Below are 22108 nucleotides of genomic sequence, written 5' to 3'. Positions count from 1 at the left end.
ATTGACGGTCGTAGCCGCGAAGTAGATGACCTTTCTACCCACAGCGTCCAACTTCTTCCCTTCGCGGTGTGGGGGAACGGAGGCTGAGGATGATGGGTTGGATGACTTCTTCCGCGCAGCCGCCGAGATCACCGAGTCTGGTGATGGATGTGACCGCAGACACTTGAGCGCAGACTCAGGCACCCGGTATTTCTACTCCAACCGGTCACTTTTTGCTGTGGCTGAGGTGGGATTTTTCAGCGGCCCAAGGCGTTCATCCCAGACATCCTCCAGGAGTGGCACCGCCAGAATTGTCTTCCTTTTTGCCTCCTGGCGTTGATAAAGAAAGCCCTCCTTCTTAGTCTCCTCCGGCGTAAGCTGGAAGAGTTCCTATGCGCAGGCGACCATGGAGTGGAATGAACCACCTTCGTCTGGGGGAGAAGCCCTTGCAGGTGGAGTGATTTCGCCGTCGTTGTCTGTTGTTGCCGTGTCTGTCCCCGTATCCCTAGGGGGGGAAGGCACGTGTGGCGGCTGGTGGGGTGGCGTAGGGTGCCGCTTCCTATTCTTCGGTGGTGGTAGGCCCTGTGTCAACGGGGCCGGTCCCGGTGGTGCTGTCGGCATTCTCTTCTGTATCTCTGACACAAGCGCGTGGAGAGTCAAAAGAATGTCCTGTGACAAATCTCTTGGAGGTGTCAGGGGAGCAGGCTTGCTAGGCCCAGCGCCTATGTCGTCATCCCCGCTGTCGCCCCCGTCGGGTTCTTCCTCCTCCTCGACTATGTGGATGGAAACCATGTCCTCTTCATCGGAAGAAGAAATATCCATGCCCCGAGCACCTCCCCCCATTTTTGTGTCCTGATGGGTCGGTCTTGGGTTTAGGGACGGCATCCTCTTTTCTGGGGTCTTTTCCACTCATTTGGCCAAAGCCACCTGCCTGGAAGGAAGACCTTACCCTGTGGCTTGGCCTTCTCCGGCTTCTCCCGCAGCTTCCCAGGGGTAGCTGACTTTCTCTTCGATGAAGAACTGGAGGGATGGCTGGAGACGGAGGCCGATGGGGAAGATGAGCGCACCCTGCTTGTCACGGGAACTGCTTGCGTGGCAACCCAGACCGAAACGGACTTGCGGTGCTTGGCCTCGTCTTAGGCCCCCACGGATGGGGTGCCCTCAAAGGACTTAGAAGCCCGCTCTGACTGGCTGGATCTGGGTGAGGCATGTCCCTGTGAACCACACAGGGTAGAGGCCTTATCGTTGAGCCACGCCACCAATCTGCTGTGCCGATCCTTGATGGTGCGCTTGGTAAAGCCACGACAGATCTTGCAATCCTCCTCCTTGTGTATCGGGTGAAGACAATAAAGGCACTGGGAATGCTTGTCCTCCACGAACACATTCCTGAAACCGCAGCTGGTGCAGAGTTTGAAGAGGGAACCCCCGTCCTTCTCCTAAGACATGGTCCGGTGTGCGGTGTAGGCCAGATGGCCTTCTGGAATCTTCGAAGGAAAAAACACTCAACGATTTTGCCCTTGAGCGGCAATAAAGATGCAGACAAACGGATCCCCGTTAGTCGGGTGAAGAAGCGATAGAGAACAAAGGCTCGATCAAACAAAATAGGAATTTCCTAGCCGAAAAGCTCTATGAGCGGAACACAAATACTCCAAGCACTTGAACAGGCGGTAAAAATCGGAAGATGGCTGCCAGAGGAAGGGCTTAGGGAGAGAGCAGTCTTTGGCTGGGGGCAGTATGACCGAGAGCTCAGTGATTGGTTTATAAGAGAAAGACAGTTTGTAAGTGAAGGTGAACCTGTTTTTTCTTTTACTGAGGATTCCCTGCCTGACGAAGGGGAATATTTATGAGCACGTGAATCCATGCCAGACCCCATGCTGGAGCATGATTGTGACATACCGGCCCTTTTTTTTGGTGTGAAACTTTCCAATATAGCTTAGTGTCAAAATGGGTCCCGTGACAAGGTCACAATGCAAAGACAAGTATGACCCACAAAGGGTAATGAGCAAACAAAAAGGGAATCACCTTAAGAACTGAAGAACCCATACCCAAATTATGAGCTGCAGAATTTGTGGCATTCAAATTAAGTCAAGCAAGCCTGGTGAATGGGAGAGTTTGCAAGTTAGCACTCTCTTCGACCAGGGAAACTCAGTCATTCCAGGGTATTATCGCAACATACACTGAGAATTCTGTATAGGCCATGACCCTCTGTGGAGCCACCGTGGTGTTGGACAACCAGAAAGGAGATACTACCGGTGTCCAAAATGGTGCAAGGCCTCTTTATGGTCTTGGTGTGCAGGGGTGCATGATGGCCACACAACAGGAAAAGATTTGCTTGGGGAAGTTACAGTAAGCACCTGCTCGAATCAACCAGGAAGAAAGCTCTTAAATCATACACAGATGCCACAAGTCTCCCTCTTACAATCCCCATTTCAGAAACAAAGCATATAAAAGTGGGACATGCAGAGAGGGAGGTGTGGGTGTTAGTAGACAGTTTGAATGTATGGAGGGGGTCGAAGCAGCACAAAGGAGCAACAGGGGAGTGGTGGAGAAGAGAAAAAGAGGAGGGAGGTAGCAGAGAGAGGGAGAGAGAGAAGTGAGGAGGATAAACATCAGGAAAAAAAGGAGCAAATGAGGTGCAGTATGAGCAGCAAAGAGGGGAGGAAGGAAGAACAGAAAGTGAGCACTGGACACAGAAAAAAGGAGTTGGAGCTTTTGAGAACCTGGGCCAGGAAGGAGCTTCTTAAATGATGGCGGAAGTACCAGAATAAGAGTCTGAACAAAAAACAAAAGTGGTAGGGAATTAAGCACAGCGCGAGCGTGTTTATGCGCGTTTGCTGCATGTGCGCTAACGTAAAATCCATTACTGCTTGTTGGAATGGCGGTGCTCTAGAACCAGTCTTTCAATCCTCTTAAGGTAACAAGGCTGGTTCCGGGACACTCTTTTTGATGGTCTTCCGATCTAGCCTTTATTACATAGGGAGTAGTGCCCCTCTTCCTATTCCGGCTATGTCAACACAACACAATGCCATTGTTATTAAGTACCTTGAGTATTACAAAAGATATTTAGCTACGTCCAATGTAACAAAGGAATGTTTGTTCCACCATGCTGAAGCCACTTTGAGAAAACCAAACGTCGTCTTACCAGTTTCACCATTAAGCCCTCCAGCACGAATTGATTACTTAGTTCTTTACCAAAAGCTACCAGAACCCATTGGATCTTGGAATCTGTTCAAGCCCAGAGTCTTAGGTTCCTCAACTAGGACCTTTCAAAGTCACCTGACCACTCCTCAACGATAGAGTGCTGAGTTCGTCCCTTGTTCCTCTTTAGCTTCTAAACGATGAGCATTACTAATCGCCCACTCGATTCCTCGACATGATGCTGAAATTCAGGACTTCATCTTACAAAACAATTTAGATTTCTTAGTCTCCGAAACTTGGCTGAAAGACTACTCATGCCCTTCCATTGCATAGGCCCTCCCTGATAACTATTCCATTTTGGCCACCAATAGACATTCTGGGAAGGGCGGAGGAGTAGAAAATATATTCAAAAACGACTATTTCCTGACCTCGGTCCCCTGTCAGGATCTCATTGGTTGTGAAATACTCACAGAGCATGTAACATAAGTCTAGGTAAAACTTGTCCACCATCCTGTTACTCTTCTTTCTCCCAATGCATCTCAGAACTGGGACACTCTTATGAAACCCAGGATGATCAATGTCCTGCTTCCGTCATCATGGACTGCTCGGACTCACTGGGGTCTATCATATGTAGTATCGTTAACTATACATTCAGAGAGAGCATAATTCCCACTATATTAAAACAGGCCTAGGTTACACCTATTCTAAAGAAACACTCTTTGGATCCCCAAGACGTTGTTAATTATCATCCAATCATGAACTCTTTCCTGCTTTAACTTCAAGTTCACCTGGAAGCTCATCAATTATTGGACGGCCACCAATCTGGGTTCCGTCTGGGTAGGGGCAGTGAGATTGCCCTGCTCAACTTTAAAGACTCTCTTCTGCAGATAATGGACCACGGTCAGGTGGGCCTGCTGATGTTCATCAACTTCTCTGCAGCGTTTGACACCATTGATCATTCTTTACTTTGTCTGCGCTTCCATGAGGTGGCTGGAGCATCGAATTCAACAGTAGAGCGGCTATCATCGTTCCTGAATAACTGTAAATCGTGCGTTAAGAGTTAGTCGAGACATTTGGAGAGCAGAGTAAGTAAATTGTGGGGTCCCACAGGGGTCCTGTATTTCTTCTACCTTTTAAATATCTATATCAAGCCTCTTCATGGCTTATTGACCAAACTGGGTAGTATTTTAGAACTATCCTAATGATACTCAGATCGAGATCCAGCCATCAATCGCAACCATATTCTGTCCATCTTTAAATGTATCAAACAATGGATGGCCCAAACTTAGCTTGGGCTGAATCAAGGTAAGACTAACATTCTGTTGGTGGCCTCCCCTCCAGCACTTGCTAAGGCATTACTTACTTATCCGTATTTTAATTTAGGGGAACATATTATTCAAGTGTAAACAAGAGTTACTCCCACAAGTAAGGTCTTCCTTTTCAGAGCAACACTGTGCTATTCTGGTCAGAGCCTTGGTGGGCTCTAGACTGGAATATTGTAATGCATTTTACGATGGCTCCAATGCATCATCTATTAAAAATCATCCATAATTCCATGGCCAGAATTGTCACCAACAACCCTAGACCAGCTCATATCTCTCCTATGTTTCGGAGATTACATTGGCTACCTGGCAAGAGCAGGCTTTCCTTTAAATGGCTTACTCTGGCCCAAAAAGCTCTCTATGGCTCCTCTACTCATCAAGCAGCATTTTATGTGGCTAACTTCAAGGACACCACGATCTGCCTATCTCTGCCTGATGCACATACATGCCTCAAAGCTTTCTAGAGCATTCGGTACATCTAGTTCTGTGTTGACAGCTAAACAATGGAACTGTCTCTCCCTTGATTTTCACAAAATGTACAATCTCACCACATTCCCAAACAAAATTGAAAACCAAATTGTTTTAATCTAGGGACTGGTTGTCACAAGATCTTTGATGATGTTTGGGTTGAGCACTGTGAAACCTATGTTTGTACTGTCCTTCCGACAAACAGAACATAGAAATAGAAATGACAAAGCTAAAAGTACAATTTGAAAGATTAGTTTAGTCAGCCAAATATAAACAGGAGGGGAAAGCTGAAAGTTCCCCAGGTCCAGCTAGGTGCGCTTTGCCTGACATCCAGCCTCTGTCGGAAGACCTTGGGGCCCTGCATGGCATAACTAAGAGTTTCCAGTAGGACCAACACAGACACCTGATGACTTCAGCAGCAACAAAGAAACATACAGAGCCAAGAAAGCAGTTCAAAAACGTATTAATCTCAGGGACTCCGATCATCTGTTTGAACTGCCACACCAGGCAGTCCTAAATTAAGGTAGACGGAAAGACTGAGGACACAATCCATAGAAATTAAGCATCTGGGGGAGACCCACAGTGCTAGTTGTACCATACCAACGTAAAGGTTTTAATTTGCTCCAAAGGTGATACTCGAATGCTAACCAGTTTAGGAGAAAAGCTCAATAGACCAATCAACATGGTTTTAGAATTGGGAATGTCCATAGTGACATTTCTTCAATAAAAAGAGTGTATATGTGTTCATCAGCAGGGAGTTGAGACCAAGTGCAGTGCATGTTAAGATAACCAGGTCATCAGCCTATAAAACAACGCGGATGAGGTTAGGTGCATATTTGAGGGACCTGTCTGATGCTGTTGCTATTTTGTTGGCATCAAAGCTGAAAAGAAAGGGGTGAACACAGTTTGGCCCTGCAAGCGACCACAAAGTAATTGGTCTGTAAGCCACCTGGATGACACCTACTTGCCAATGAGCTGTAATTATTTCAATATTTAGTGGTAGGATCATAATGGTGGTTTTGCGTCCATAGTAAGCAATATGCGCCAAGGTTTCTGTATATACTCCACCAACATATGTCTTCAGGTTCATAAAAGCCAAATGAAGTATGGAGCACTTTACGAGCTTATTCTCAGCCCTGTAGCCTTGACCATAAACTCTTCCAAAAGCATTTGGCAGTGGGTCAAGTAGAGATAGGATGGTAACAAATGGTGTTCCTCTTGCCACTTTCTTAAATATAAGTACCCTCACTGCCCTGTCAGGTATTTGGAAACAAATCTGCCAAAAACAGTTCCCGGTGAGAAACGAGACATGTAAAGGGGACACAGTGGGGCCTGGACTTGTACCCTCCACCTGTTAATTAAGTGCTAAGGGAACCTCTTGTGTGGTAAAGGTTGGCATGCATAAAAATGCAGATTTGAGATAAGAGACGGCTCGCCTTAGCATAAAAGGTTGCTTATGATGAAGTAGGCTCATGTGGACTTGTTTGGACACTGTGATAAAGTTCCCTGCCCGTCCCGTTGGGTGACCGAGTTCACTGGATGCCATCATCCACCGTGTGATGCTGGGCATGGGAGTGAAGGGGGAGGATCACATCATGTAAGAACTTTCTAGTGGATTAGCAATTGCACCAAAAGAAACATTCACTTCCGCAAATGTGGGGAGAGTGAACAGATAAACACGGGGCATGAAAATACAGAGGAACCAGGAGAAAAGAGAAACAGCCCGGTGAGTAGGATATAAAAGAGTATGGCTTGGGTTGTGCAGCAAGCTAGAAACACGTGGCAGTGCACTGCACTGCACAGTGCTATTAGCCAGGGACAGCACGCTTTCACTTGGTATTTACACCTAAGACCGCGAATGCCATGTTATAAATGTAAACAGATCACAAAACGATGCCCAAATGGCCAAATACCTGAGAAACTTTGAGCAGTGGAGGTCCCAAGAGGTGGTGACAAGCCCACATAAAAAAGAGCAGGCCATGTTAGAGGTATGACAGTGTTTGGAGACAGAGCAGAAATACATTTGACGGTGGCTCGAGGAGGTTGCTGGGGAGAGAGGAGTTAAGCAGAGGAGTGCAGGAGGAGGAGCGTGATTGAACGTGCACACAAGAGTAGACAAGAGGAAAAAGGAGGAGGATGAAAGAAGTGTAAAGGATTACAGGAGGAACACCAATCAGAGTAAGAAGTGTAGAAAGGAGGAGCATCAAGAGAAGAAATGAGATCAAACGGCAGCAAGCAGGAGTGGAGGAACATCAGAAAAAGAGTAGGAGGGTAGGAGGAGCACAGAGGAGTGGAGAAACACAAGGTAGAGAGTACTGCTCTCTGCCTTGTGTTTCTCCAGGCAGGTGAAGAGAAGGTGGTTGTTGACAAGGGCAGGTTTGAGCCTGACGAGATCAAGGTGGCAGACAGTGCACAGGTGGAGAGGTGAACCCTAAGTCTGAGAGGAGTGAGCCTAGGAAGGATGGAAGAAAGAGCATGCGGCAGAGCGTTGAGTAGGAGCAGGGGAAGCATCTGGGTAACAAGTGTTAGGGACAATTTTCATTTCCTGTGCTAATTCCCTTTACCCGGAGAGACCCCCAACACTTTTGCTGGACACTGGCCTTTTTTGATTTTAATCTCCTGACCGAGTGGAACTTTTTACACCTCACTCATTCTTCTTCTCTAACTGGGATTTGTATTCTTACTGTTTAAGGGAGTCTGGTAAGCTCCCTATGTTTAATAGAGGCATCTGCTTTTTCCTTGGTGGCACCCAGCACCCACCGTGCAGTGACGCTGGGGAGTCCCTAGAGATCCCAAGAACAGTAAAATAACTTTAATCTTACCTTTTCTTTTGTGGGTCCAGCACACACCACCCTATGTGGGGTGCTGGGGGTTACATTGTAACTCCTTCTCCTACTCCTCTTGTAACTTTCTGTTACACTGACTAACTTAACTAGATGGTGGCAGTAGTTACTTTTCACTCCCTTTTGTTCAGGTTACTAGCAGGCCGATTTCTCAGCTACAGTACAGCACCAAGGGGTAACCATTTTCTCAAAATGGTCCCGGCATTCTTTTATTGCCATGTTTCATTTGTCAGTTTCTCCTGGGCTTTTCTTCCATTATTTAGAGTAGATATGAGTCCTTTGTGAGTTTTGCCTTTGGTGGGCTACAGCCCTGAAGTCCGCCCAGGCTCCAGTGTGTATGGGAAGGCAGGCAGTGAGGGAGGAGCCCGAAACTTCACTGTCCTTTGTCTGTAGGTATGACTGGCTGAGACCAGTTCTAACTGGGCGGCTGGCTGTCATGTAGGACAGCCAACCCCCAGGTGATTGACAGCTCTATAACTGTGAATGAATGGGTTCCAGCATATAAGGCGAGGCTTTTGGGACCACAGACAGAGTCAACCACTGGAACAAAGAATCCGAAGCAGAAGACGAGCAGAGACGCCAGCAGCACCTCCAGGAACGCAGAAGCACTGATGAAGCCCTGCAGCTGTGCGGACCCCTTTTTCAAATCATCAGGAAAGACCCGCCAAGGACGACTTTCTCCCTTAGGCTGGTGGGACCAACTAGCCTCAAGACCAAGATGCATAGGCTCGAAAGGGGGTCCCATGAGCTTTGTTAGTACTACATTGAGATCCCAACCTGGCGGGGGGTTTGAAATTGGAGGGTATAGTCTTTTAACTCCCTCTATGAATGCCTTAATGACTGGCACTTTCCACCATGATACTCTACTCTGATAGGTGGTATATGCTGATAAAGCTGACAGGTGGACCTTTATAGAGTTGAATACTAACCCCAAATCTAACAAGTGGAGCATATAATTTAGAATGTGTGAAGGGGTTTATTTGTTTTGACTGACACCAAATTACAAATCTTCTCCACTTGTCGAAATAGTAGTGCCTACTGTTTGGTTTTCATGCCTCCTTGAGGATATCCATACACCACTGTGGTAGATTAAGGTGTCCGAACTCTATGACTTCAAGAGTCATGCTGCCAAGTTCATTGAGTGTGGTAGAGGGTGCACTGTTGTTCCCCCGTGTTGGGTTAACAGGTTGGATAGGTATGGGAGTTTGATGGATCGCACATCGCCAGTTTGCGCAGATGTGGATACCATGGCTGTCTCGCCCACATAGGAGCAACTAGGATAAGCATCATCTGTTCTCTGTGCATCTTGTTCACTATCCTGCTCATTAATGGAGTCGGAGGGGCGGGAGGGGGCTTGCGTGAGCAAATTACCCTGACCAGTTCATCCATAGGGCGTTCCCCTTGGAGTCTGGCTGAGGGAACCTGGACGCGAAGTCTGGGCATTGCTTCTTTTCTCCTGTGGCGAACAATTCTATTGTGGGGTAACCACATTGAGAGGAGATGTGGTCTACGACGTCTGAGTCTAGTTGCCACTCGTGTTCCTCCGGTAGGGGATCTCTGCTTAGAGCGTCTGCTAGAGTGTTGAGGACCCCTAGAATGTGTTGTGAGGATAGGGATATTCCTCGTCTGAGTGCCCATTTCTATATTTTCTGTGCAAACTTGGACAGACTTGAAGAGTGTGTCCCCCCCCTGTATGTTGATGTAGAACATTGGAGTTTGCTGTCCGTTAGAATTTGAACCGACTGGTTCATCAGTTGCAGTTTGAATGCTTGAAGTGCCTTTAGTACTGCTAGTAGTTCCAGCACATTGATATGGTTCTGTGCGGTGACCTGGGTCCACAGACCATGTGCTGTGTGGTGACGGTAATGAGCCCCCCACCCGGAGAGTGACGCGTCTGTTGTGACAATCGCTTGCACTTCCGGATCGTGCAAGGATTTTCCCTTTAACAGATTTTCTCTTGACCACCAGCCCAGGCTATGTATTAGTGTTGGCGAAACAACCACTAGATCGTCCCACTGACCACTTGCCCGAGACCATTGTTTCGCCACCCACTCCTGCATTGTTCGCATGCACTGATGTACGTGGGACTAGATCTATGCACAATGCCATCATGCCTAGCAAATGCATAGCTTTGCGTACGCTTAACTGGAGACCGGCTTGATACTGGGGTATTTGCCGAAGCATGTTCTGCACGGTTTCCATGTGTGGGAAGGCCAAGCATGTTCTTGTATCTAATACAGCTCCTAGAAGCTGTGTTGATGTGTTTGGAACAAGACCCGATTTTTTTCTTGTTTATCGAGAAGCCCAATTGGAAGAGAAGATCTATGGTTCTTTGCATGTTTAGTTTGCAAAGATGGGGAGTCTCTCCTGTGATCTGCCAGTCGGCCAGGTAGGGGTACACTGGGATTGCTTCCCTGCACAAGTGCGTCACCACCACCGCCAGCACCTTGGTGAATTCCCTTGGAGCAGATGCTATTCCAAAGGGCAGCACCTTGAATTGGTAGTGCTGGTTTGCTACTTTGAACCGCAAGAGTTTTCTGTATGCTGGGAGCATTGAAATATGAAAATAGGCATCTTTCATATGCAATGTTGCTATGTAATCCCCCCGCTTTAGCAGGGTAATTACTTCTTGTAGCATTTTCATGCAGAATTTTTGTGGCTTTACATAAGTGTTTGCAGGGGGCAAGTCTAATACTGGGCGCATGGTAAGATCTTTTTTTGGCACAAGGAAGTATGTTGAATAAATACCCTTATTTATTTATTTATTTATATTTATATAGCGGGCAAGCAGCCCAGGGGCATTGAAGCACTGTTACTTGCAGGAGCTTAGTTACACAGGTACAGGAAAGGTAGCAGTTATTGACACATTATGAATACTACAAAACATAATACTGTTGTTACAGATATTGCACTTGGTCATTATATTACAGCTTATGCAGTTGGTCATATGTTAAGTGTTCATGCTGATGTGAAGGATCTTATGTGAAGAGGATGGTTTTCAAGGCTTGCGGGAGGCCTCACCTCAGATTGTGAGAGGTAGGGCATTCCAGTGAGTGGGTGCGAGATAAGGGAAGCTGGATCCGCCCGCTCTGGCACTTTTTACTAGTGGCACAGAGAGCATGTTGGTATACCTCTTTGCATGGCACAATCTCAATGGTGTCCTTGAGGAGTTGCACGTTGACCTCTTCTATCAAGATGAGTTGTTCTTCTCTTGATGTTTTCCTTTGGCGTGGAGGGAGGTTTGATGGCGTTCCTAGGAGCTCCACGCAATAACCTTGCGCTACTGTTGATAACCCCCACTTGTCCGTGGATATATCCCTCCCATATGTGGGTGAAGTTTGAAACCCGTCCCCCCTAGTGGGGAGGCATGGGAGAGGACCAGTAGTGGGCTGTCATTGCTTGGGAGGTGTCCCTCAACCTCTGGAAGTTGAGGATCTCCCCCTGCCGGGGGACCTGCGCTGGCCTCTTGGATAGCCTTGGGGCGTTTGACTCTGGTTGGTGTTCCATGACGCATTCTGGTTTTGTCCATAGCCGGAGCCTCTTTGGTAGTTTGTCCGCGAAAACGGCGAAAATTGTTTCTGCCTCTTTGCTCCATTTGTTTATTGGTAAATTGGCCAAGGGATTTGAGAGTATCATAATCCTCTTTGGCTGACTTCAGAGCATCCTCCAACGCTTTACCGAATAATACATTTGGTTCCACTGGCATGTTGAGCAACGTTGCCTGCATCTCCTGCTTAAAACCGGATTGGCGAACCCAAGCATGACATATGAGAATGGTTCCTTCTGCAATTATGCGTCAGGCATTGTCTGCGTCATCAAGGTTGCTTTTTAACAGACTGCTTGCAGTAGCTTTGCCTTCAGCTGCTATAAGGGCAAGTTTTGTCTTTAGTGGTTCTGGAGCAGAGTCAACAAGGGCCATAATCCCACCCCATTTATTGCAGTCATAGCTCGCCAACAGTGTTGAAGTGTTAGCGATCCCAGCTTGGAATGCGGCCGAAGTTGCCACCTTCCTACCCATGGTGTATAGCTTCTTGCTCTCCTTGTCTGTGGGAGCTTTTGAAGAGGCCAAAGGTGTACCAGCCCTCTTCTGGGTAGTTGTGACGACTAGTGAATCCAGCCTAAGCTGCCCTCTGATATATAAGGGATCAGATGGTGCCGGGCGGAATAGTTTCTCCATTCGTGGATTGACTGCCCTGGTTTGATTAGGCGTTTCAAGTGAGGGTTGGATCCTCCTTTGAACTGACTTTAAATTGGTACAACTGGGTGGCAGCTTTTTTTGTCCCCAAGGATATCCTCAACAAAATCCTTGTCCTGCTGAATTTCATGAGTCTCAATCCCAAAGTGCTCAGCTGCTTGCATTAAGAGGTCAATAAAAACGGGCTGATTATCCACTGGGGAATCAGGTAAAGTGGAGTCTTGCGGAACTGGAGAGCCTATAGTATAATCCTCTGACTCATCGTCATTATTATCCTCACTCTCATCCACATCATAGTATTGCTCCTCCTCCTGATCCCCTTCTATGTCTGCGTATATGTCATAAAGGTCTGTAGTGTGAGACCTTTTTGCTGGAGGCTGGGATAAAGATTGGGGCTGAGTAGTGGAAGACCGGGGCTGAGAGCTCGACTCCTGATGAGTTGGAGGTGTATTTTGAAAACTTTCGAAGGAATTAGGGTTCTTTTCAAAGAAATCTGCAAAGAAAGAAAACTAGACATCACTCTATGTCTTCTGTTGACCATTTGGTTAAGCTAGGGATGACCTCAGGGTAACGTACAGCATGTGTGTGGGGTGTAGGTAGGTCTTTATTATGTAGGGCCTCACTTAAAGGACCATCCCCCTCCTCTTGTAGGACATCCCACCCTCCTCTTGTGGGGCAGTTACAGTGTCCTCCACCCTTTGAGACTTTTCCTTTTGGGATTTGTTTTTCTGGGACTTGTCTCTATGATTTGGGCTCTTAAAGGAAGATTTTTTGGTATTAGAAACTCTAAAAAGGGTTTCTGGGATGTTTTTTAATCGGGTGTGATAACCCTGAATCTTTAGATTTTCCCACCGGTTTCAACGAAACGTGTCGAGTTTCGGCATTGGGAAGGGCCTCTGCCACGTCTGCCAAGGTTTGGCATTCGGTTGAAGAAGTTTTATGGGCGGCGTCTTTTGTTTTATGGGGCCTGTCATGAGGCGACCGTGAATTGGAGTGCCCAGAGGACATGGAATCCACCAATCTGCCCCTAGACGTTGAATCTCAGCGTTTGTCTGGCGGAGCCCACACCGCTGCGGGTTGTGTGCTTAGTGTAGGAAGGTGGAGTGCTCTTGCCGCCGGGTGTAGTCCCCATAACAGAGCCGCTGGCCTGTCTCCCGGGGTTGGGGGCTAGCACTTAAGAACGACACCGTTACCCATCACCCTCATCGCCTCAAAAGGCGGCCCTTCACATCCATGGCGGCCTCGGCCTGCATGGCGTGATGGGCCCAGCGGTTCGTTCTGAGGTCTTCAATGGTCTTGGGTCGAAAGATCTTACAAGCTGATCAGTGCCGTTACAAACTCTGTGTTTATCGATCCACGGAAACTTTCGAATACAGGATGGGCAGAATTTGAAAGGTGTCTTATCCATAAGTAGAGATTGGTTGTACATTCAATCTTAATAGAAACTTAATTGTAGCTACATTTAGTGATATATGTTGCACGTTAAAAATCATGATCCACATTTGATGCGGATGTAGTAGAGGGTATTCAGAGAAGAATTTATGAAAATTGTCTTTTCTGAGAGAAGTTAGCTGTGGGCACTGGACGATCAAATGCTCTAAAGTCTCTGAGTGGCTTTCCGAGTTGCAAAATCTGCATGTGTTCGTGGTCTTTCGCTCGTTTCGCCAGTAATGCTTTTGTTGGCCATAGGTTAAAGCGCAGTCTTATTATGCTGGTTCGATACATTTGATCCAGGAATTTCTGGAGATAGGTGGAGATTCGATTTAATAGTTTTGGGAGAAAGTGTCCCATGGTGCACACCTTGTATAGATTGCATCTCTCAGTGTTGTTATTCCAATCACAATACCACAGTTATTGTTAAGCACGATCAGGATTGGTGATTAGAAGGTTGCTGTCAATCTCGGCTTGTTACATGGTTGTGATGCAGTGTTCCTTCCATGTATCTAATGCTTTAGCTTGATTATTTTGTAGAGCGAATGCTAAGATTGGGATTAGAGTTGAGTCAAACATCTTGTTCATTAGGCATTTTCTGTAAAGCATTAAGGCGTGTCAAGAGACAATGGTTTTAAGTGATATGAGTCCTAGCTCGTACCGAACTATTGCAATTTGAAAGCTCTTAGGTATGGGTAATATGTTCTTCCAAAACGCCCCTTCTAAGAAGTCCCAATCCGGGTAATTTTCTGGAAGTTTGGCATGAGCGCCGTAGGTTCTTACAGGTACAAACTTCTGCTTGTAGAAATGTAGTGGGAGACAGGAAAATTTGCCATATTTGCGGTGGACTAGTTTGGCTTGAGAGCGCATTGCTTCCCTTTTGTATTTCATTTTGCACTTGTATGGAGTGTCTGATCTGTTACCATTGATATTTTGGGCTAGGTATTTGTATTCAGGCATCAAGATCAGCAGCTGTGTTCCTATTGTCCATTTTTAAGTGGAGGTTTTGTTTTTACCTCTGATGCATTGCATTTTAAGGACGTTTGATTTGGAGATGTTAATTGTAACCATGATGTCAAGAGCATACTTACGTAGTGTATTCAATTGTCTATGGAGACCAATGGGGGTTGATCGATTAGGATAAGATCATCTGCATATAGGAGCCATGGTATAGGGTGAGCTTTGAGTTTTGGTGGAAAGGTTTTGGTGGTATTGATTCCTTTGTGGATGTCTCTAATATAGGAGTTAGATAGGGTCGACGTGAGGATTCATCCCTGTTTCAGTCCACGATGAGTGAAAATCGATCAAGCTAGGAGACATCCTGGCTTAATTTCACTCTAATTGATGTGTGGGAATAGAATTGATCTAGTAGGTTCAAAAGATATGAAGGACAGCCTGCTTTTGATAACTTTTGCCAGAGAAGGGGGCGAGAGATGGAATCCGAGGCATGTTTAAAGTCTATGAAGGCAAGAGAGATGGGTTGCTTAGATGTTATTACTTGCTTTTTTAGGCTTGATATAATAAGTAGGTTTACGACCCTACTCATGCCTGATATGAAGCCGGCCACTGAGGTCTTTGAGAACCAGTCGCCCAAAGATTTTACATGCAGCATCTAGCAGCGCAATTGGTCTATAATTTGATGGGTTATTGTGGTCTACCTTTTTGAAAATGGGTTTGAGTATCAATTGTTTCCAGGTGGGAGGAATGGTGCATGTGCGTATCACATTTAGAAACATTGCCTGTAAAATGAGCGCCCACTGGTGGGTTTTTTAGGTAGCATTTGAGAGCCCAGCAGGCCCTGGACCTCTGGAGGAGCTCAGTTTTTGTAAATTAGGAGAAGGATGTCCATTTGATCAAATGATAGTGACTTTATGTCATTTTCGGTGATCGTCACACAGTGGGAGGAGGTGAATGGGTTGGCAAATAGCGAGGGGAAGTAGTCAACCCAGGTTTGTTCACTGATCGAGTTCATACGAAGTGATGATGATCCAGTGTCAGGACTAAGTTTAAAGTAGATTCCATATTTGGGCACTGGATTTGGAGGCTAGCACCGTGAACATGTGTTCATTATACTTTTGAATCCTGGATGTTTTGAGTTGTTTTATGGAGTTTCTGTAGATGGTGTGAATATTGGTTGACTTTCTTTTTGCATTCTGTCCAGGTGGTGCATTTGATGGTTCTTAGATCTTTCCTCATTTTCATTTTTCTGGTTGCATTTTCTGCATCATAGGAGGGCCCGAGGTAGGTTTCTCAGCAAAGAGTGAGAGCTTGTGTATAGGGTAGCTGTATTGATTGGCTTTATTTGTCTAGCAAGCATGTTAATTTTGGTATCGTCTGTCTGATTCTATTTCTCCCTTCTGAGAGTTGCAGAGCGAATTTGTAATGTTCTTGCCTGGGCAGTGCATTTGCGCCCAGGTGGTTTCTAGTATGTTATGATCGCTTTCAGCTGTCGGGATGAGGGTGAACTTCTCAATGCGATTTATGGCTTGCGTGGTGGTAAACACATAGTCCAAGACAGCAGTTGCTTTATCTTTTGTCCAAGTCAGGCAGGGCAGAGAGTCCCCCTCGATGGTGCCATTTAGAGGGATGAGATTTCTCTCTGCCATGAGGTTGCTCTGGGGGTGAGGGTAAGATCAAGGGAGGTTATGCATCTTATGTTAAGATCACCCATGATAAGTGTGGTGTAGTGATGAGGTTCATTGGTGATAAGATCTAACATAAGAATTACGTGATGCAAAAAAGTCATCAGAGAGGATGGCTAGATTCCAGTAGAGGTTTAAAATGGCAGTGTGGGATGCCAGTGGGTTGGGAGAGTTTGTAAAGGTTAGTTTTAATATTTGGATGCAGGGGTGTGGAGAAGCCAAGAAGGATAATTTACCGGCCATGCTTAGTTTGAGTGCTATCAACAGGCCCGCCATTGGTCTGTCTCTAGGTTGTTTGATTGCAGGGATCCAGGATATTTTGTAGTCTGGTCAACGGGTCTGTAGGATTATCCAAGTTTTTTGCAGTATGATGAGATCATACATAGGTAGGGGGTGATTTTTGTTTGGGTGCATGAGGTGGTTGTACACTCTGGTGTTCCACACCGCTATTTTTAATGAGTAGGATGGAGGAGTATCTTGGCGTTAGTAATTTCTTGTGTGATTGGTGCTGTCAATCGCTTTTTTAAGCCAGGACCATTTCGTACTTCGGGGAGATTGATGTATATTTTCAAAGTACACTTCACGCTCGAGTTGTCCTTTCTTGCCTTCGCAATGTATGATTAGATGATGAGGAGTTGCAGGCGTTGATATAGAGTGTATCTAGTCAATTCATCTAAACCCATTCCATCGAAATGTTTCCATCTAAAAAATGTCCATCTAATGTATGTTTTTGGGGGGTAAAGGGTTAATTTTCATTCAGGTGTATTTTAAAGGGTAAAAATAGGTGGGGTTTTTGGGGGGGAAAAAAAGAAAAAGAAAATGTATTAGATGGAAATTTGTTAGATGGAAAAATGTCTATGGAATGGCATTAAATGCAATGGTTTTAGATGAAAGGACCATAAACCTCTCTCTCTCTTATGTAATCCTCTTTCATCGTGTGTAGAATGATAGGGGTTTCTGAAATTCTAGAAGGGAGAGTTGGTTGTATATTCACGTGGTCGACTATTTTTGTTTTCGTGGCCTGATTTGGTTTTGATATTGGTTTTGGAAACGCATAGTCTTTTTTGTTCCAACGTTAGGAAGTTGGTTATGGAAGTAGTGTTATCCGAGGTTGGATTTCTCGAATAAGGTGAGGGAGCGTGGTGGGGTCTTTGGTATGCTGTCTTGAAGTAAGGACGTAATGGAGCATGTGGAGTAGTTCATTAGGTCATCAGCATCTTCATCTTGCGCTATAGTTGGTTCAGCGCATATCGGGGTAGTCATTTCACTTGAGGGTTTGTTAAGTTGGTCTATGCGCTCAGTCATCAAGTGGGATTTGGGGAGAGTCACATTAGGTGAGGATCGGGTTTGACAGGGGGCGGTGGTCAAGGCATCAATTAATTGTTTTGTTTTGGAGTTGTGTCCTATTGACCGATTCTTGGTTTTCTTTTTATTCTGGGTCGTCAATCGTTTTTTTCCCCCCGTTTCGGTAGCTGGAAGACTTTGAAAACTGGTTCTTGAGTTTCTTCCATTTCTATAATGGAGGTCTCAAGTATTGGTTTGGGTAGTAAAGGTGGGTTTGGTACCATGGGGTTGGCTTCAGAGATCTCGATGGGTGGCAAGCTTATGGGGTACGTCTCAGTGCCAATAAGAGATGGCAGTGAAAGACTGGAGTACTTCTTTTGGTGATGTGTTTCAGCAGCTATCCAATCAATCTTGGAGGACAGTATATTCAGTAAGTTAGTTTGGGAATCGATTTTCTTTTCTATCATCTCGTAGATTTTTGTTAGGCTCTGGAGACGTTGATTCATGGCCGACAGTGTGATCGTATGGGGGCAAAGGGGGTTTGGTTGAATCCAAACAAGGGTCTTGGGGTGGGTTTCACAAAGGATATGGCCGATGAGGCAGAGGAGTTTAGGGTCGAGTTTGGAGAATCTGGGTACATAATTGGTGAGTGAGATAGATTGAGCAGGGGCATGACTGAGGGATCCTCTTTTCCAGGACTGTGTATATCGCAGTCTGCTTTTGAGGGGGTTGTTCGAGCAACAAGTCTGTGGAGAGGGTGTTTGTCTTGGTGCTCTCACTTGTTGTACAGGTTTGAGGGGCTTCTGCGCTGTGTTTTGCAGTTAATATGGTTTTTAGGATCTGCAATTATACGCTGGGGATTCCTGTGTTGTCCATGTTGTGTATATCCACATTGTTCATTAATAATGGTTCTGGGAGGATTTTGGATAATTGAGGTGCGTATGTCACTTCAGGAGCCTTGTTGGTGGATTCAGCACATCGGGACAAGCAAGCCAGTAGTTCTGCATCAGAGATGAGATGCTGGGGCGGTACGGATGAAACAGCGGCAAGCGAGCATTCAGTAGACACGGCAGCTGACGAAGTGGGAGACTTGATTAGCTTAGTGGCTAGATGCAGAGGTGTAAGCGTACTCTTCAATAGAGGGTCATTTGTGGGATCTATCACAATTTGTTCTCTTTGGCTGGGTGGCCAGAACTGCCTAATGTCCGCACTTAGTGACTTTGATCGATGGGTTTTTGAAGGTTTTAACAAAATAAAAAAAAGTAGCAGGCGCTCCATACACGTGTTTCAGACTTGTTGGGCCTCATCAGTGAGGTGAAGCTTTGTCTCTCTGAGCACAGTGAGCAGGGAGTCCACGTCTGGTTGCCCCCAGGTAATTCAGGGTGACCAACCCCAAGTTCCTTGCAAAAATTTCAACAACAAAAAAAAAGTAGCAGGCGCTCCTCTCCAGAAAGAACATGGTATGATAACCTGTTCTGATATGAGAGTTTGCAGCACACACTTTCTGCTCACTGTACCTTTCACAGATGGGAAATATCCATTTGCATATCAGTCTTTGTCCCGCCCACATGGGCAGTCCAGCACCGAAATGCTATGGCAATTCCTCTCTGAACAAGAGTACCAAAAGCAACCCCATACACGTGAAGGTTTTAGTTTGCGTCTCTGTACAAATTCGGTTTGGTCCATAGGGGTAGCTGTTTTAAGTTGCGATATGCTAAGAAAATGGTTTGCATGCAGAGTTATGGATGATTTCAGAGTATAAACCGCCATGAAGGCTTGGTTGTGAAAATGATCGTATATTCAAGCAGCAGCGCGTTCATAGTAGCGATAGAGGGTTGCGTAGGATAAAGCTTGCAGGTGTTCAGCTGAACAGCCGAACAGCACTTGCAGGCACTTCCACAGATAGAAGAATATTCAGAAGCTCTATTGAATGATTACAGAGACTAATTAAAGAGGTCAATGTTGTCTTGTGGCTAAAAGTGATAAAATCAAGAGTCAGTACCAATTTGCATCTTAATCCAGAAAGAAATGAATATATATCGAAATAAGAGTGTGATGGGATTCAGAGGGAAATGTATTAATTTCATAGATAAAATACACTGTATCCGTGATTGGATGGTGGAGTTACAGGCTATGATCAGATTACTTCATAAAAAAGCTTTTATGAAATGCATGTTCTTTGACTTCAAAAACCTTGTAAAAATCACACCGGTGATTAAATCATGAATAATAATTATTTAAAAAAAAAAATATTGAAAAAAAAGCTTTTGAATGGGATTACTGTGAAATCTCGAACTATTGACAGAATTTCGATCTGTCCAAGAAAACATTGTGGAAACCTTTACATCGGGTTTACCCCAGCCTTATTTACTAAAACGCCCTGGACAAGAAGTAAGGAGTTTTTTAATACAACTTAGATTTAACCTCTGCACTTGTTTTCTAGTAATGGGGGCTCACCTAAATATTCCAAGGGCCGAAAGAACTTCTCATTTTTGTATGGCATTGAGTGAGTAGGACAGAATCAGTAAGGCATGTGGTTACGCAATGTCCTTGCTTTATAAGTGAACAGGCACGCTTCTTGGGCCAGTTTGTGCATAATGTTCAAACAATTGAAACACAGGCTTTTTGGGGGAGATGTACGCTGGGCAGTAGGACTCCTCTAATAGTTGCTAAAATTAACGCATGGAAAGCAGTTAACACATCGATTCAACATTTAAATGAGAACTAATGGTGTCTAAAATTGTAATTGAGCAATACTAAATTACAAATCTTAAAAATTGATCTTTTTAAAATGCTAATAATTTTGGATTTTATGATGCTAAATATATTGTGTTATTGTATACTATACACGTTGGTGTAAAAAGTACATTGTACTAGAACACTCTTAATTAAAAAAAAAAAAGAATTACAGAGACCAATTAAAGAAGTCACAAAGGGATACCTAAAGATCCCATATTGAATCATGGACAGATACTAAAAGTATGCTAAGGAGAAGGGAGTAATTTTCTGATCTTAACTTTATTTAGAAATTTGTAAAGCGTGACCTTCACCAACGAGGGGTATCATGGCGCTACCTGGGGAGAACAGAGCCATACACAGACAGAAAAGAACTTGGAAAAAAGGGAAAAACACTAGAATAGCAGAGTTTTCAGGGAACGCCTGAACCGAAAGTTTAGTTCACATAGTGGTAGGGTTAGCGGGGGTAGTTTTGGACAGAAAACTATTATTTGGACTTCCATGACTGATGGACAAGCACATTAGTTAGTGAGATAGGCATGGACCACCCATAGTGATAGGGAAAGCTAGGTCTTATTATTTAGTAAACCATCCTGAAACATGCCACACAATAGTCTGTCTTTCTTCTGGACCGCCACACAAGTCATTGTGTAATATAAACAAAACCATACAAATCATATCTCTCCCTGATTGGTAGATAGAAACACAGGTGTGAGAGGAGCAGTTTAAACTGGGGCTGTCACATTTAAAGAAAAATGAATGATTGTGTCAGTAATGGCCCCTACATGCACTGCACACCCCCCTGTGCTGGTTCCCAGACAAGCTCACATGAATAGGTATGTTTTCTGCACATTTCAATGCAAAGCTGATTTGTGAATTTGGGATAAGCATTGAAATGCCCCCTTATTTGCACAAATGCAAAAAAATAACTTCTCCCTTACTTCAAATGTATGCCAATATGCATTAGACTCCACAGAGGATCATGTTCCTCTTCTTCCCCTTCCAGACATGAAGGTATAACTCCCAATGAGATATAAATAATCCTATGTGCTGGATAATAGTATTCCGCACTATGAGCGTTGGAACCTTTAACGGCTTCTATTCGAATTTTCGTTAGTTGAGAACAAATAGGAAGAATGACGGGGAGACAAAGACTAAACAAGTAAAAGAAGCCACTATGACCAGACTATTGCCTCTCAGAAATATAGTTATTGGTAATGAGTTCTATTGTATACTCTTATTAAACTGGGCCCCTCCCCCACACCCAAACGGGAAGTGTAGAGGCACTACTGCGCCTCACAAATATCTGAAATACAGGGATAAAGCACTGGGAAGGAAACTGGAGGCATGGAGGGCAAAGAGTATGTTCTGAAGCTCAGGGGGTACTAATCCCCACATCTTGTCTCCTGTAAAACCTTGCAGGCAGTGCAATGGCACATTAAGTGCAAACAGGATTGATTGGAATCCATTGCTATTGGAAATGAGCCATATTTGAATGTGGTAATGCTTTTGCTTTCTGTTGGAATTCAAGTTTGCAAACCTCTGGTATATCCATGAAGGGACTTGATTTTGCTCACATTTATACTAGTATGCCACACATTGTAAGCTGAATTACCTCTAGCCACCTATTACTTCACAGAAGCACATCACAGCCAAAGAGTGTAAGCACCTACAGCACAGTACAAGTCTTCACACGTACCTTGACAGTGCTGTCCACGGCTCCGGAGAAGAGACGTCCACGGGAGACGGCAAGAGCAGTTACACTGCCCTGATGACGGAGTAGAGTCTGGGTGCAGATCATATTGTCCATGCTCCACACCTATGGCATAGGCAAAAAACAGCAGTCATGACAAAATATGTTTGTTTCTTGCTAACAGTGCTCCACTGGGTACAGAGAGCATATTCACCTCCTTCCCTATCCATACACCAACCCTTTTACGGGCCATTAAGGACTTAATATAGGACCAGGCATAATTAAACTTTGCCAGTGAATTTGTTATATTATTGGGTTAACAATACATAATTAAGATTAGGTATTAGGTGGCAGAGATGGACGGGTGTTAATATGGC

General features: G+C 45.0%; 1 protein-coding gene across 3 annotated transcripts in view; it reads right to left on the bottom strand.

Moving 5' to 3' along the window:
- The window catches only part of TRAF7 (TNF receptor associated factor 7), a 932052-nt gene that overhangs the window by 21813 nt on the left and 888131 nt on the right, over positions 1 to 22108 (bottom strand). For all 3 annotated transcript variants that reach the window (XM_069647334.1, XM_069647335.1, XM_069647336.1), the window contains one exon: positions 21738 to 21857. In XM_069647334.1, the coding sequence (XP_069503435.1) occupies positions 21738 to 21857 (120 nt within the window). The remainder of the gene's footprint in view (positions 1 to 21737; positions 21858 to 22108) is intronic.

This window comes from Ambystoma mexicanum, chromosome 2q (genome assembly GCF_040938575.1).
Source record: "Ambystoma mexicanum isolate Mex_15411 chromosome 2q, UKY_AmexF1_1, whole genome shotgun sequence".
Classification (NCBI taxonomy): domain Eukaryota; kingdom Metazoa; phylum Chordata; class Amphibia; order Caudata; family Ambystomatidae; genus Ambystoma; species Ambystoma mexicanum.
This window is presented reverse-complemented; position numbering and strand designations above follow the sequence as displayed.